Source organism: Zootoca vivipara, chromosome 11 (assembly GCF_963506605.1).
Source record: "Zootoca vivipara chromosome 11, rZooViv1.1, whole genome shotgun sequence".
In the NCBI taxonomy this organism is placed as follows: Eukaryota; Metazoa; Chordata; class Lepidosauria; order Squamata; family Lacertidae; genus Zootoca; species Zootoca vivipara.
In genome coordinates this window covers 58,210,055-58,224,936 of record NC_083286.1, presented here as the reverse complement: position 1 = coordinate 58,224,936, position 14,882 = coordinate 58,210,055, and the positions used below count along the sequence as shown (strand labels likewise).

General features: G+C 48.1%; 1 protein-coding gene across 2 annotated transcripts; it reads left to right on the top strand.

Moving 5' to 3' along the window:
- The first annotated feature begins 3,021 nt into the window (after positions 1-3,021).
- LOC132592812 (uncharacterized) lies at positions 3,022-11,436 on the top strand. Of its 2 annotated transcripts, none has more exons than XM_060280381.1 (2): positions 3,022-3,286; positions 5,260-11,436. In XM_060280381.1, the coding sequence occupies exon 2, from the start codon at positions 5,316-5,318 to the stop codon at positions 6,630-6,632; it is 1,317 nt and encodes a 438-aa protein (XP_060136364.1). In that variant the 5' UTR covers positions 3,022-3,286; positions 5,260-5,315; the 3' UTR covers positions 6,633-11,436. The 2 variants fall into 2 exon arrangements, with proteins under 2 accessions (XP_060136364.1, XP_060136363.1); XM_060280380.1 differs by having other exon boundaries at positions 3,022-5,760; positions 9,160-11,436.
- The last annotated feature ends 3,446 nt before the right edge of the window (positions 11,437-14,882 follow it).

Genomic DNA, 14,882 nt, shown 5'->3' with positions numbered 1-14,882 from the left:
ACTCCTCATCTGTAAAATATATGCCTCTGAAAAACAAAAAATGAAAATTCAAAGCGGCCTCAAGAGGGAACCGAGTGGAATTGAATATATGCCTCTCTCTTTTTTAAGAGTTGCCAAAATCTCGCCTCCATTTCCAAGTGACTATTTTTAAAATACAGTGAACTCTATTGTTCTTCTGGCAGAAGAGAGGGAGGGGAAAAAAAGGAAATGAGACCTGAACTTTTAAAAGGCTATTTTTAAAGAAATGTATTTCATGTTTTGGCATAGCTGGGAACCTAATTATTATATGCCATTTCCCTAAATGGAATCAGGAAAGTAGTTAAAGTGGAAGGAGGAAGAAGCCTGACATTTTACAAGTTTTGACGAAACTGCTGCATTCTGTGGCCATGATCTTTCCTCGGAGGGTGCAGATTCCATGCACATGGGACCAACCACTAACCCGTGGAGTCAAAACAGGAGGAAAAAGAGAAACCCAAGCTGGAGTGAAAAGACACCATTCTGGAGTGGTCAGACCTCACCTGGAATACTGTGTCCAGTTCTGGGCACCACAGTTCAAGAAGGAGACTGACAAGCTGGAACGTGTCCAGAAGAGGGCAACCAAAATGGTCAAAGGCCTGGAAACGATGCCTTATGAGGAACGGCTTAGGGAGCTGGGTATGTTTAGCCTGGAGAAGAGAAGGTTAAGGGGTGATATGATAGCCATGTTTAAATATATAAAAGGATGTCATCTAGAGGAGGGAGAAAGGTTGTTTTCTGCTGCTCCAGAGAAGCGGACACAGAGCAATGGATTCAAGCTACAAGAAAGAAGATTCCACCTAAACATTAGGAAGAACTTCCTGACAATAAGAGCTGTTCGACAGGTCTTTAAGCGGAGGCTTGACAGCCATCTGTCAGGAATGCTTTGATGGTGTTTCCTGCTTGGCAAGGAGTTGGACTGGATGGCCCTTGTGGTCTCTTCCAACTCTATGATTCTATGACAAATCCCATATTGTTTCAATTTTGCTGGCACTCAATCACAGTTCCATTCCATCCATCCTATTTGGTGTAGATCCTTAGAAATAACACATATTTGAATTAAAATAAAATAAAAATCCTTCCAGTGTCACCTTAGAGACCAACTAAGTTTGTCATTGGTATGAGCTTTCGTGTGCATGCACACTTCTTCAGATACACTGAAACAGAAGTCACCAGACCCTTATATATAGTGAGAGGGTAGGGAGGGATTTACTCAGAAGGGGGGTGGGAATGTCACATGGGATGGAGCATTCAACCAGGTCAGAGTGATCACTGAAAAGGCCTTGGCTGACCTGATGAAACTATGGCTGCACTGAGCTGCCAGACCTCCACACTGGAGGGCAGAATCATTACTCAGATTATTTAATTTATTTTCATCTCTAAGTATCTCCCTATGTTTACACTGTGTCTGCGACCATGCCAGAGAGCAGTTTGAAGTTTTTTTTAAAAATGTTCTTTTTTTCCCCTTTAAAAGGAAAATATTTTCCTTTTAACTTTTTTTGCATGTCCAGGAGGCATTTTCTCTTGGAAGAAGGAGGAGGAGGAGGAGGAGGAGGAGGAGGAGGAGGAGGAGGAGGAGGAGAGGAGGAGGAGGAGGAGAAGAAGAAGAAGAAGAAGAAGAAGAAGAAGAAGAAGAAGAAGAAGAAGAAGAAGAAGAAGAAGAAGAAGAAGAAGAAGAAATGTCAATAAGGCTGCAAAACCACAGAGCTCTGTAAGACTATTTTTAAATGAAAAAAAAAAACTCCTCATCTTGCTAGTTGGTTAATTTATTTTGCAGGTGCTTTGCATAAAGGTTGCTAATTACACATAGCAAACTAATTGGGAGATGGTTTGCTGGTTCAACCCTATTCCAATTCACCTTGCTCAGATTCCTGGATTTTTAGGCGTCTCCTCTTCTACCTCACTCTGCAAACAGTGGCCTGTCCACTCTTCCAAGCTGGCCAATGACTTGACCTCCCACCTTTCAGTGGGAGATGTGCAGCAGACAAATATTAAGAGGCTCAGCCACACACTTTTTGCTAGTAGCCTTTCCTTAAACATAGCAACTCTTTTATTAAGGCATGAACACCTCACTAAGGCATCAGGTTCAAGAATGTGTACAACTTGTGTGTGTTTGTGTTTTAATGAAACTTTGCATAAGTTCAGAAGTACAGAATCCAGTAAGACATTCAAGAGAGACTTTGGAAGTGCATCTCATTTTAAATTGGATTGTAATTGTTGTCAATGGCCTTGAGATAGATAGATAGATGATAGATAGATAGACAGATAGATTGATAGAGATAGATATAGATGAGAGAGAGAGAGAGAGAGATACATTAGATAGATGATAGATAGAATAGTGATGCAGGTGGCACTGTGATCTAAGCCACTGAGCCTCTTGGGCTTGCCGATCAGAAGGTTGGAGGTTCGAATCTGCACAACAGGGTGAGCTCCTGTTGCTCTGTCCCAGCTCCTGTCAACCTAGCAATTCAAAAGCATACCAGTGCAAGTAGATAAATAGATACTGCTGTGGCGGGAAGGTAAATGGTGTTTCCGTGCACTCTGGCTTCCATCACGGTGTTCCATTGCACCAGAAGCAGTTTAGTCATGCTGGCCACATGACCCAGAAAGTTGTTTGTGCGCAAACGCTGGCTCCCTCAGCCTGAAAGCAAAATGAGTGCCGCAACCCCATAGTCGCCTTTGCCTGGACTTAACCATCCAGATAGATAGATGGGTGGATAGATAGATAGATAGATAGATGATAGATAGATAGATAGATGATAGATAGATTAGATAGATTAGTTAGATGATAGAGATAGATAGATAGATAGATAGATAGATAGATAGATAGATAGATAGATGATAGATAGATGGGTAGAGAAGCAGTGGTAGGAATAAAAAGGAAGAGGAGGAGAATCAGGAGCACCCAGTGTGCATGGTGTTAGACTGACTGTGGAAAATCATCAATGGCTTTTCAATACCCAGAGCTGGTGCTGCGCTTACCTGCTAATTTCTATAATGCATAAAGCGCTTTATATCATCTAATATAAAGCGGATTGTGGTAGGGCTGTTAAGAAATTTAGCTTAGGGTTTGGTTTGTGTAAGGCCACAGCTCATGCTGAGTAATGGGGGGCGTGTGTATGCAAATTCCTTGGATCTGATTGGTTGTTGGGGCCCCTCTTAAAGCTGCGTCCACCATTTTCTGGTCACATTTTTGCCTGGCGTTTGAACTGTGTGTTTCTATCGGTTCCTGTCTGGCAAGAGAGCGTTCCTGGATTCCTGGAGTCTGGTTGTATCTGGCTTATTTAATTTGCTGATTTATTCAGCTTATTGCTTGCTTTTGATTTTTAGCTTTCATTTACTGCCTTATTTAGCTCCGTTTTGATTCTCCCCCTCCCCTCCCTCCCCACTCCCTTCCCCTACGGCTCGGCCTCGGCTGGGGGCGTTGGGAGTCCCCCCCCCCCCCCGCACAGGCATCCCACTTTATTTAAAGGGCGCACCCCCCTTTAGATTCCTTTAAATTCTTTAAATTCCCCCCCCCCCGCTTGCCTTGGCTAGCCTGCTGTGGCTCTTGGTGGGCAAGGGGGCCTTGGTACCCTGAGGGAGCCTTGGCTCCTGGCTCCTTGCCTGGCCGTTTTCCTGCTGGGGCTGGGCTGGGCTGGGCTGGAGCCACGTGGGTGGTTAATAGGGCTGTTGCCGGCTGAGGAGCATTGAGGCTGCTTGCGCTCTGCTGGGGGCCTCTAATTTGGCTTATTGGGGGCTGTGGCGTTTGCCGCCCCCCCTGGGGTGCCTGCGGGGTGGGGGTGCATCATTGGGAGGGCGCCAGGCCGTTATTGTGCCTGGTTTGCACGTTGCGTCCGCCATTTTAATGCTTGCAACCCCCTTTGCTATTAAGCAGAGAGCTGCTGCTTGTGCATTGGGGGGAGCGGTTTGAGGGGGGTTGCTGGGTCTTTAGGACCTTGGGAGGGGGTCCCCTCACTTGATTCACCTGGGGGGCCTCTAGTTTTGGTGTCCTGTATAGCGTTTGTTTTCTGTTTGCATCTGTTTTAGCTGAGGAAAAAATTTTTCCTGGCTGCAGTTTATTTCGAGGCTTGAGTGCTTGCAGCCAGTTTCTGGGCGTTTGGCGCCATCTACTGGCCACGAGTTGTTACTACACCTACAAATTTAATTGCCTTTTCCCTCAGCCTATATTGAAGTCCCTTGAACAGGCTTTGACTTTATTGTGTTGCCTGACTAGCTTATTGGGTCATTTTAACTTATTGGTTTCCTTTAATTACTTGATTTAATTTATATCCTTTTATTTAGGAATCTTAATTGATTCAATTGGATTATAATTGGCTTTGACCTGCGTGGGCTTGCTTTGGTTAAGTGAAAGGAAAAAACTTTTACTCCTTGCCTTTAATTGGAGGCCTGAGTACTGCAGCCTACTTTAGGTTCTCTATGCCATCGGCTGGCCTCAAGGGGGTTATCGCACCTTGTTAGTTTTGATACTGTTCCTTCCCAATAGATAGGGAATACATTGCTTGGCCTGCGTTTTGGGTTTCTTGCATTGTTTAATTGGCTTAATTGATGTCCATTGTTTAATTCAATTTAATTTTAATTCACGTTAATTTAGTTTTCACGTATTCTGGTTAAGGATTCTATTTGGTTGCGTGGGTGGGAGTTTGGCTTTGGCCTGCGCATTTCCCTCTCCCTCCCTTTTAGGGGGGGGGGGCCGGGGCGTGTGCCGGGGTCCGGCCTACACCAGCCTGCAATACAAGTCTAACTGATTTCCCTGGGGCCTTTCAGAGGCCTGGGTGTCCCCAAATATTTTGCAGTTAGTTTTGCAGATTGGTTGGGAAGGCTCCAATATTTGAGGGGTGGGGTGACGCCGCCTAGTGGTTAAAGTGGTAATACGCACCCCTGTGTGATTCCACGTGTGTTTGCTTGTTATTCCAAGTAGTTAATAGTTCAGGATGGCGGCCCACCCATCCACTTCAGGGAAATCTAAGAGGGTCATTAAGGGCGCTTCGCAGAAGCTGCGTTCGCCAGCCTCGCAGGCAGCGGGTCGCGTGGAAGCATTCATCGCTAGCATTGCTGGTGACCCACAGGCCCTGGCCCAGCTTGGATCTGGGCTTGATGCCTTATTACAGAACCCGGCCTCTCATCCTGCCGCCTCGACCTCTGCTGGTTTACCTCTGGAAGCAGGGCGGGAGGCGGCGACTACGGCCATGCCTCCAGACCGGCAAGGCCCAGACCCTCTTTCTGCCCCCTCTACCTCTGCAGGTGTATCCCTGGACCCTGGGCAAGCTACGGTGGCGGCGTCGCAGCCTCTGTCCCCCATGGCGACCATTCTGGAACTGCCTGAGACCACCACGTCTGGGCCAGCTGACTCGTCGGATGACGACTTCGTGGGGCCTTCTGGTGTTCTGATGCCGAATGCCTCTTCCACTCCTATGGTGGTGCCGGCGCCCCCTCCCGTCAAACGACGAAGTGAGGGGAAGCAGCCTCGGCGCACCAGGAGGGCGAGGCAGGCTAAGGGCAGAGTAAGTGGGCAAGGGCAGGGGGGGCGGACGGGGGCCTCCTCTAATGTTGTTGTTTCGCCCGTTGCTCCATCCCAGACTCTTGCCGTCGCCTCGCGGCGCGAGGGGCTTTCGTCGGCATCCGGCGAGGAAGCCCTCCCAGTGCCGGCTAGAGCGTCGAGTGGCGGAAAACGTCGTCACAAAAGTCGTTCCAGGAGGCGGGCAAAGAGGCGCAAGGACGATACCTCGGCTTCGACCACCTCAGGTTCGTCCTCTAGCTCCGAGGGTTCTGATCACTCTATGGGGTTGTACTGGGCTTACGGGGAAGTGGATTCTGGCCTTCCTCGTTGGGCCTGGGCTCGTCGAGCGAATTCGCATCGTGCTCGTTATGGAGCTGTTCAAGAATGTCTCGACGGAGAGTTGGTCCCGGAAACCACGGTTTCCACCAACAGTACTAGGGATATTATTCCGGGCAGTCACTTGTCCTCTAAATTGAGGTCTAGGATATTGGATGGTAAATATGTAGACATTTTTGATTTAGCTCCACCAGAGGAGGTGGTCCCTGAGCAAGGAAACGCCCTCGTTGGTACTAAGAAGAAAGGCAGGGGGAGAAAGGTGGAGCGGACTTTCGAGCGTTGGCTCGATTGTTATCAAGTTTTTTCCGGGGTAGTAGTAGCGGCATATCCCCGCAGGGCTCTACACCTTATCGTGTACCAGTCCATCGTAAGGTCAGCATATAACATGGCAGGGGAAGCGGCCGCAATTGCTTATGATGAAAGATTTCGCAGGCGGGCGTCAAAAATTGACACCGCCCGCTTTGACAGGAAAGACTTGGACCTTTGGACCACGTATGTGGCTCCGTCGGTTTCACGGAAACCCGCCGAGCAGCAAAGGGCTAAGACCCAGCCTTTTAAGGCGGCACCTAAATTGCGCTGCTGGGATTTCAATAAAGGACTGTGTCAGCGCCCGCGGTGTATTTATGCGCACACTTGTGACCGGTGTGGCGGTAGCCACCCGGCTGTTAACTGCTATGCGGGCCGGCGGCCCTTTCGTGGGGGTCGGGGAGGATTCAGGCAGGCGCCAAGGGGTTCCGCCCCTGCCCTCCCCGCTCCCCCCGCAGCTTCCACATCAAAGTGAATTGCTTCAGTTAGCTTTTTCTCCCATTAAGTTACCGGCCCTTAAACATTGGTTAGCCTCCTATCCCAATATTGAGGCGGCTGCATATCTTCGGGATGGTTTCTCCTTCGGGTTCCGGATTCCGATAGCTTCGGTTCCCCTGGCTAGGAATCCTAGGAGCCAGAAGTCGGTGAGAGAGATGCACGAGGTCGCAAGGCGGAAGGTTAATAAAGAAATAGCCCTCCAGCGCATGGCTGGTCCTTTTGCGTCTCCGCCTTTTCCCAATCTGCACCTCTCTCCCTTGGGAATCGTCCCCAAGAAGGCTCCGGGTGAGTTTCGGCTCATTCATAATTTGTCTCACCCTAGGGACACGTCCGTGAACGACGTGATCCCTCCGGAGCTTTGTACGGTCAAATACGCTTCTCTCGACCAGGCAATTAAAATGATCAGAAAGTTTGGGCCGGGGGCCTTGTTGGCAAAATGTGATATCGAATCGGCTTTCCGATTATTACCAATTCATCCGCATGATTTTTGGTTGCTGGGCTTTCAGTTTGAAGGCGCCTATTATTTTGATAAGGCCATGCCAATGGGCTGCTCCGTAGCCTGTGCGGCCTTCGAGTGCTTTAGTACGTTTTTGGAATGGGCCCTTCGCACGAAGACCGGATTAACGGGGGTCACTCATTATTTGGATGATTTTTTAATGGTTTCTGCGGCCGATACGGGTGACTGCGTCACCCTGCTACAGGCCTTTAACGACCTTACCAATGAGCTGGGCGTGCCCCTCGCAGCGGATAAGACTGAAGGCCCAGCTACCAGGCTCACGTACCTGGGTATCCTTCTGGATACCGTTAATCAGACTTCCAGCTTACCTATGGAGAAGATCACCACGCTTCGACGGGTGATAGAGGAAATGCTGGTGCCGGAAAAAGTGACGCTTCGCCAGCTGCAATCGTTGCTGGGTCACTTTAATTTTGCCTGTAAAGTTGTGTCACCCGGTCGCCCCTTTTGTGCGCGTTTGAACAAACGCACCGTTGGCCTGCGTCAGCCTCATCACCGGGTGCGCTTATCGCAGGGTGAGAAGGCTGACATGAGGATGTGGCTGGTATTCCTGGAGGAATACAATGGGGTATCCTTGTGGCAGGATGTTTTAAACCTGCACAACGATTTCCAAGTGCACTCCGATGCGGCGGGTTCCCTGGGATTTGGTTTGTTTTGGAATGGCAGGTGGTGCGCACAAAGATGGCCCCCTGCTTGGCGGGACACTGAAATCACGCGGGATTTAACTTTTCTTGAGTTCTTTCCTATAGCAGTTGCAGTCCATATTTGGGTTGACGACTTCAAGGACCGCCGCGTATGCTTTTGGTCAGATAACCAGGCTGTGGTGACTGTCCTTGCGAAACAATCTTCTAAGTCAACTCGGGTATCGGCTCTGCTGCGGGCATTCGTGCTGCAGTGCCTGCGTTTTAACATTATTTTCTCTGCGCGTTTTGTCCCGGGCGTGGCCAACGATATAGCTGACGCTTTGTCACGATTTCAGATGGAGCGCTTCAGGTCCCTGGTTCCAGACGCACAACATCAGCCGGAGATTTTCCCGGATCGTCTTTGGAACCTTGGCAGCTGCTAGTCTTGCAGGGAGTAGCTGCTTCTGTTTCCCCCTCTACCCTGCGGGCTTATCAAAAAGCTTGGACTGACTTTTTAACTTTTCGCAGTCAGTCGCTCGCGGTGGAGGGAGCGGCCCGCCCCTCTTCTTCCCAGGTGCTTCAATATTTGGCACACCTGTTTCACCTGGGAAGGGCTGCCAGGACCATAAAGCTCCAGTCTGCGGCCATTTCATTTTTCTCGAAATTGTTTTTTAATAGGGACCCTTGCGCCAAATTTGTGGTGCGTAAGGCCATGGAGGGATGGGGTAGGCTTTGTCCTCCCCGTTCCCCTACCAGGAACCCGATTTCTTTTGATCTTCTCACTAAAATGAGATTGAAGCTTAGGGTGGTGTGTTGGTCTAAATATGAGGCCCGTTTGTTTTCGGCCGCCTTCTCAGTGGCCTTTTTTGGCGCTTTGAGAATTGGTGAAATTGTAGGGGGTCAGATGCGTCAGGGGGTGCCAGGGGGTTTGCTACTCCAGGACATACGTCTGTCACCAACGGAATTGTTAATCACGATTCGGAGTTCCAAGACCGACCAGGCTGGTAAAGGAGCAGTAATGCGACTGCCTGCTACGGGGCAGACGGGCCCCTGCCCGGTTAAGGACGTAGCCAAATTCTTGGCGGAAAGGCCAGCTGGGGAGGGCCCCTTGTTTGTGCATCAGGATGGTAACCCGATGACTAGGCTGCAATTTACTAGAGTTATGAGGAAGGTGATAGCGGCATGCGGTTGCGTGGCCGCTAATTACGCTCCTCATTCCTTTCGCATTGGGGCCGCCACTACGGCGGCCCACTGGGGTCTTTCGGTTGATGCTATTAAGGATTTGGGCAGGTGGAAATCTGCAGCGTATAGATCTTATGTTCGGAAGCGCTCCTAACTTTGTCGTTTGTTTTCCAATGTTTTCCCAGGGCTCGCGGACGTGCACATATGGATGGTGGGACATTCCATAGTCCATTGGGCAGGCCTTCGCGCTGGCCAAACGCCATTGGGTCCTCGACTTGGCCTTCCATCCAACATCCAAGTGACCTGGATGGGCAAGAGGGGCATGCGCTGGGGGGAGCTTCTCCCTTTGCTGCGGCGCAAAGCCCTCTTGCTCGGGTGCCCGTCCGCCCTGGTGATCCAGCTGGGAGAAAATGACATCCCCGCTGTGGACCCGTTATCTCTTCGCCTGGCTATCCTACGAGATTTGTTGGAGATAAGGACTTGGTTCCCTGATACCGTCGTTTTTTGGTCCCAAATGTTGCAGAGGATGCAATGGCGGGGTGATATTCCTCCTCTGGCTGGGGAAAGAGCTAGGAAGAGGGTTAACAGCGCAGCATCCAAACGGGTGTACGAAATCGGGGGGAGTTTGATTCGTCATCCCGAAATTAATGTTAGAGCCCCGCTTTTATATCGGGATGATGGGGTTCACTTATCCCCTGATGGGTATGATATTTGGCTGCGTGATGTGTCTGAGGGTTTAAAAAGTTGGTTAGGTCTCTGAGTGTTGGCGGCAAGCCAGGGCTGGCTTGATTGGCGGTTAGGCTTTTGGTTGGTTAATCGGTTGGTAGAGGGGGTGGCACACGGATGCCTACCCTCACCTCCGTTTGCTCCATATAGAAGTATTCCGTTAAAGGAATCTCAGGGCTTACACTCTTGTCCTTACCATCCCGCCATTGGCGGGAATGGTGGGCCCAATTTTAAGAGCAAGAGCCTTGAGGAACATTCTTGGTGAAGGTGAGGAGGGAATGACTGGGCGCAGCCACCTCCTCACTCCCAGGTATGTTTACTTGACTTCCATGCGGAAGTCGGAGCAGGAACTGTCCAAGCGGACAGTGGTGAGTCCTGTCCTATGGTGACAGCTGATGTGAGTCCTGCCACGTGGGCAGATGAGGTGAGTCCTGTCCAATGGTGACAGCTGATGTGAGTCCTGCCACGTGGGGCAGATGAGGTGAGTCCTGTCCTAAGGGGACAGCTGATTGAGTCCTGTCCTGGATGGACAGATGGGGATAGTCCTTCTTTAGGAAGGACGAGTGAATAACCAAAAGCCTAAGCCAACACTCGGATTAAAATTGTGTATTTAATAAAGTTGTGGCCCTAAATTATTTGCCAAAAACCAAACCATAATTCTGTTGTCAGTTGTGAGTTATTTAAGGTAATTTTCTGGGAAGCCTCGACACACAAAGCGCTTTATATCATCTAATATAAAGCGGATTGTGGTAGGGCTGTTAAGAAATTTAGCTTAGGGTTTGGTTTGTGTAAGGCCACAGCTCATGCTGAGTAATGGGGGGCGTGTGTATGCAAATTCCTTGGATCTGATTGGTTGTTGGGGCCCCTCTTAAAGCTGCGTCCACCATTTTCTGGTCACATTTTTGCCTGGCGTTTGAACCCCTCCCACCCGCCCTTTCTTTCTTGCAGGTTAGCACGACATTGCTATTGCCTTCGGGGCCGCCTGTATTCAGGGGTCAGTAGGAATTTTTCCAATTGGCTGATTGGCTGTGCCTCTTGGTTTTCGCCTACTGCGCTAGCAAATTGTCACAACTTGTTAGGTTGGCGGTTAGGCTTTTGGTTGGTTAATCGGTTGGTAGAGGGGGTGGCACACGGATGCCTACCCTCACCTCCGTTTGCTCCATATAGAAGTATTCCGTTAAAGGAATCTCAGGGCTTACACTCTTGTCCTTACCATCCCGCCATTGGCGGGAATGGTGGGCCCAATTTTAAGAGCAAGAGCCTTGAGGAACATTCTTGGTGAAGGTGAGGAGGGAATGACTGGGCGCAGCCACCTCCTCACTCCCAGGTATGTTTACTTGACTTCCATGCGGAAGTCGGAGCAGGAACTGTCCAAGCGGACAGTGGTGAGTCCTGTCCTATGGTGACAGCTGATGTGAGTCCTGCCACGTGGGCAGATGAGGTGAGTCCTGTCCAATGGTGACAGCTGATGTGAGTCCTGCCACGTGGGGCAGATGAGGTGAGTCCTGTCCTAAGGGGACAGCTGATTGAGTCCTGTCCTGGATGGACAGATGGGGATAGTCCTTCTTTAGGAAGGACGAGTGAATAACCAAAAGCCTAAGCCAACACTCGGATTAAAATTGTGTATTTAATAAAGTTGTGGCCCTAAATTATTTGCCAAAAACCAAACCATAATTCTGTTGTCAGTTGTGAGTTATTTAAGGTAATTTTCTGGGAAGCCTCGACACACAATCACATGTGGAGATGAGTCCTTTATGAAGGTTTCAAGTGTCCTAATGCCCTCACACAGTAATGATTTTCCCAACTCTTCCTTTTTGACAATAAAGGATGCCTCCCCTCCTCTCTGACTTAATAGCTGCAGCTGCATTCCATTCTCACAAGGACAAATACCACTTAGATCCCAGGCTAACTGCAGCAAGGGACAAAGCAGAGAAAATATAAAACAAATGGCCGAGGACACATCCACAGGCACCAGGAAAAGAAGAGGGAAGACCGAAGAGACGGGATCAGGGGAGGAAGCCAAATGCATTTGCGAACAATGACCTCCTGTTTCTGAAGTCTAACACTTGAGAAGGTCAAGGAGCTCTCGCCAAGCCTCCAGAGATAAGACACATGGGAGATAGTGACCTAAAAGCTTGTCAAGATTCATGAAGACATTGCCAAAATCCGGAAAGAAAGACTAAAAATGGAACTAAAGAGTGTTTTTATTCCCTTCTTTTGCCCCATGTGATGCAATCTTTTCTCTGAGTGTGTTATCCTTGTGATCTATGGAGGATACCAGATGGGGATGAAGTTTTAAAATAGAATCAGCAGGTTAAGTACGGGGGATATAGAGCAGGGGCTGGTGGTGGTGGTAAAAGCTACTCAGAGCTTAAAGGGGTTCAAAGCTCTCAGCTATGATGGGTGGAAGAATAAGTTACATGAGTGCCAAAGGATGCATTTTGATGATCTGATGTAGAGAAGAGTTGAAACTTCTGAAGGATTTTCAAGTGTCCTGCTTGCCAATTTAATGGGGAAAGCTGCATTTGAAATTGCGGGGTACTCTCTAGTGGACCAGACATGAATCAGATGCAATCTGGGTTTCAGTTTATTGTCTGCAAAATGAAGCAAATGACTTATTCATCTCTGTTAGGTTTTCTTTGCTTTTGTCAATTATTACTATTTATTTCATTTATGAACCACTTCCCATGTGGCATTTTAAAGTGAATTACAATATAATAACATATACAAGCAGTTTAAAACAATGCCATATAAAAACAACTTAAAAACAACAACTATAAATAAAAGAAGAGGGGGAAACAACAACACATGCAAAAAATCAATATAAGTCCAGGAATAATAAAAACAGTTACCTTTTTAAACACTCGATTTCAAAATGTGAAGCCATGTTCACCAAAAAATGTCCCAATAAATGTACAGTACATGAGAAAATAAGAGCATAAGATGAGTCTGCTGGATCAGGCCAATGGCGCATCTAGTCCAGCAGCCTGATCTTACATTGGCCAGCCAGATGAGAACTCAAGCCCTCTCCCCTCCTGTGGTTTCCAGCAACTGGTATTCAGAAGCATTACTCCCTCCAACTGTGGAGGCAGAGCCTAGCCATCCTGGTTAGTAGCCATCAATAGCCGTGTCAATGAATATGTCCAATAGCCATTTAAAGTCATCTAAGTTGGTGGCCATCACTGCCTCCTGTGGGAGCAGTTTCCACAGTTTAACCATGAACTGTATGAGGAAGTGCTTTCTTTTATCTCTTCACATGAACCAGCAAGAAGAACCTGTGTGGAACAGCGCATTGCACACTGGTGTTCAGAGTCATGCTGCCTTTGATAATTGAAGCAGACCAAAGTCATCATGGTAAGTAGCCATGAATAGTAGGAGTCGTCATGGATTTGTCTACTCCTCCTTTAAAGCCATCAACATTTCTGGCTGCCACTACCTCTTGTGATAGCAAATTCCATAGCTTGAATTTTCCAGCATTCAACTTCGTTGAATTTTCTGGTGCTATAAGCCCACTGAATCCTTGGTAGACTTAAGGGGCCACCTTGTCCTCTAAGCCCAACAGAATTATCCGAGATGCTGATCGCCGAAGAATTGATGCTTTTGAATTATGGTGCTGGAGGGGACTCTTGAGAGTCCCATGGACTGCAAGAAGATCAAACCTATCCATTCTGAAGGAAATCAGCCCTGAGTGCTCACTGGAAGGACAGATCCTGAAACTGAGGCTCCAAAACTTTGGCCACCTCATGAGAAGAAAGGACTCCCTGGAAAAGACCCTGATGCTGGGAAAGGTGGAGGGCACAAAGAGAAGGGGACAACAGAGGATGAGATGGTTGGACAGTGTTCTTGAAGCTACCAACATGAGTCTGACCAAACTGCTAGAGGCAGTGCAAGACAGGAGTGCCTGACATGCTCTGGTCCATGGGGTCACGAAGAGTCGGACACGACTAAACGACTAAACAACAACAGCAACAAATTCGTTGGAACTGGCAAGCAGTTGGTACAGATTAAAAAGTGAGCAGCCGTCTTTTGCACCAATTGCACCAAGCAAACAATTGTGAAAGGCAGCTCTATCTGGACTTCCTTGTAAAATTCTACTATACTATTGTAGTCCACTATTATTACAAATACATTGGTGCTGGAGCAAGAGAAATTCCCATGCAGGGATGCTCCAGGAAGCAGTGCTAACCCTTGCAAAGAAAAGCAATTAGCTAATGAGGCTTTCTTGCCTAATAAGAACAGGCTGCATGCTTAAAGAGAGAAAGGGAGGGAGAGAGGGGGGGGGAAGAAACCAGGATTAGATCATGCTCTTCTGCCTGCAAAGCCTCCTGTCAGCCCTGCTGGGCTCCTTGAGTCTCTCCATGCTGCGGGAAGAGCAATCAGAGAACTTCACTCGCATAGCAACGGAAAGAGCAGTGAGGAAAAGAGAGCGAGAGAAGAAGTGCATCTGAAGAAATCACTCAAATGAGGACTGCCTGATGTTTTGGCTCATCAGCATTCATCTTTAATTTGACCCAGGAAGAAATGCCCATTGGGGGGAAACATTTACAGCAGCAGGGATACTTAAAGGAAGGCAGGAAGGAAGGGGAGGAAGTGTTTTGCTACAGTAGACTGTAGCTATCTCCTTACTTCTATCGTCCGTTTCCGGATGCAGTGTGGTTTCAGAGTATGGCTATGCCAAATAACTTTCTTTCTTTCTTTCTTTCTTAAAAAAAACAACAACAACACATTTTATTAATTTTCAATGCAGCGACAAATTCAAAGAGTGTGTCCCCACACCCACTACCTTGATGCAACATAAATGTAAAGAAATGCATTTTGCCATAATTGTAGGTGTGAATCCAGAGGAAGCCAAACACTGGGGTTCTTAATGGAAAGGGTGCCAAATTTCCACAAAGTAATCAGCATTTTGTTCACTTTCTAAAGCCTTCCCTTCCTTAGTCAGTCCCCCCCCCCCCCGATAATGGTATTGCCCATACTTTTTGTCGTCACACAAAGGAGTGAAAATGTTTCATTTCTGAACTATCAGTTGATGTGCTGCTGCCAAAAGAAAAGTATTCAATTTATTTTCAAGCAAATCAAGGTTTGTTTGTTATTTCCAGAAGACTGCCAACAAATCTAAACTTGGTACACATGGTACCTTATGTGCTTATTTCTTCAAAGATTATTTGCCAGAACGGTTGTA

Coding starts and splice junctions, on each gene's coding strand:
- LOC132592812 (XM_060280380.1), top strand. CDS start 4,950: ATGGCGGCCCACCCATCCACTTCAGGGAAATCTAAGAGGGTCATTAAG. Junction 5,761..9,159: donor CTCGGCTTCGACCACCTCAG/GTTCGTCCTCTA, acceptor ATGTTTTCCCAG/GGCTCGCGGACGTGCACATA.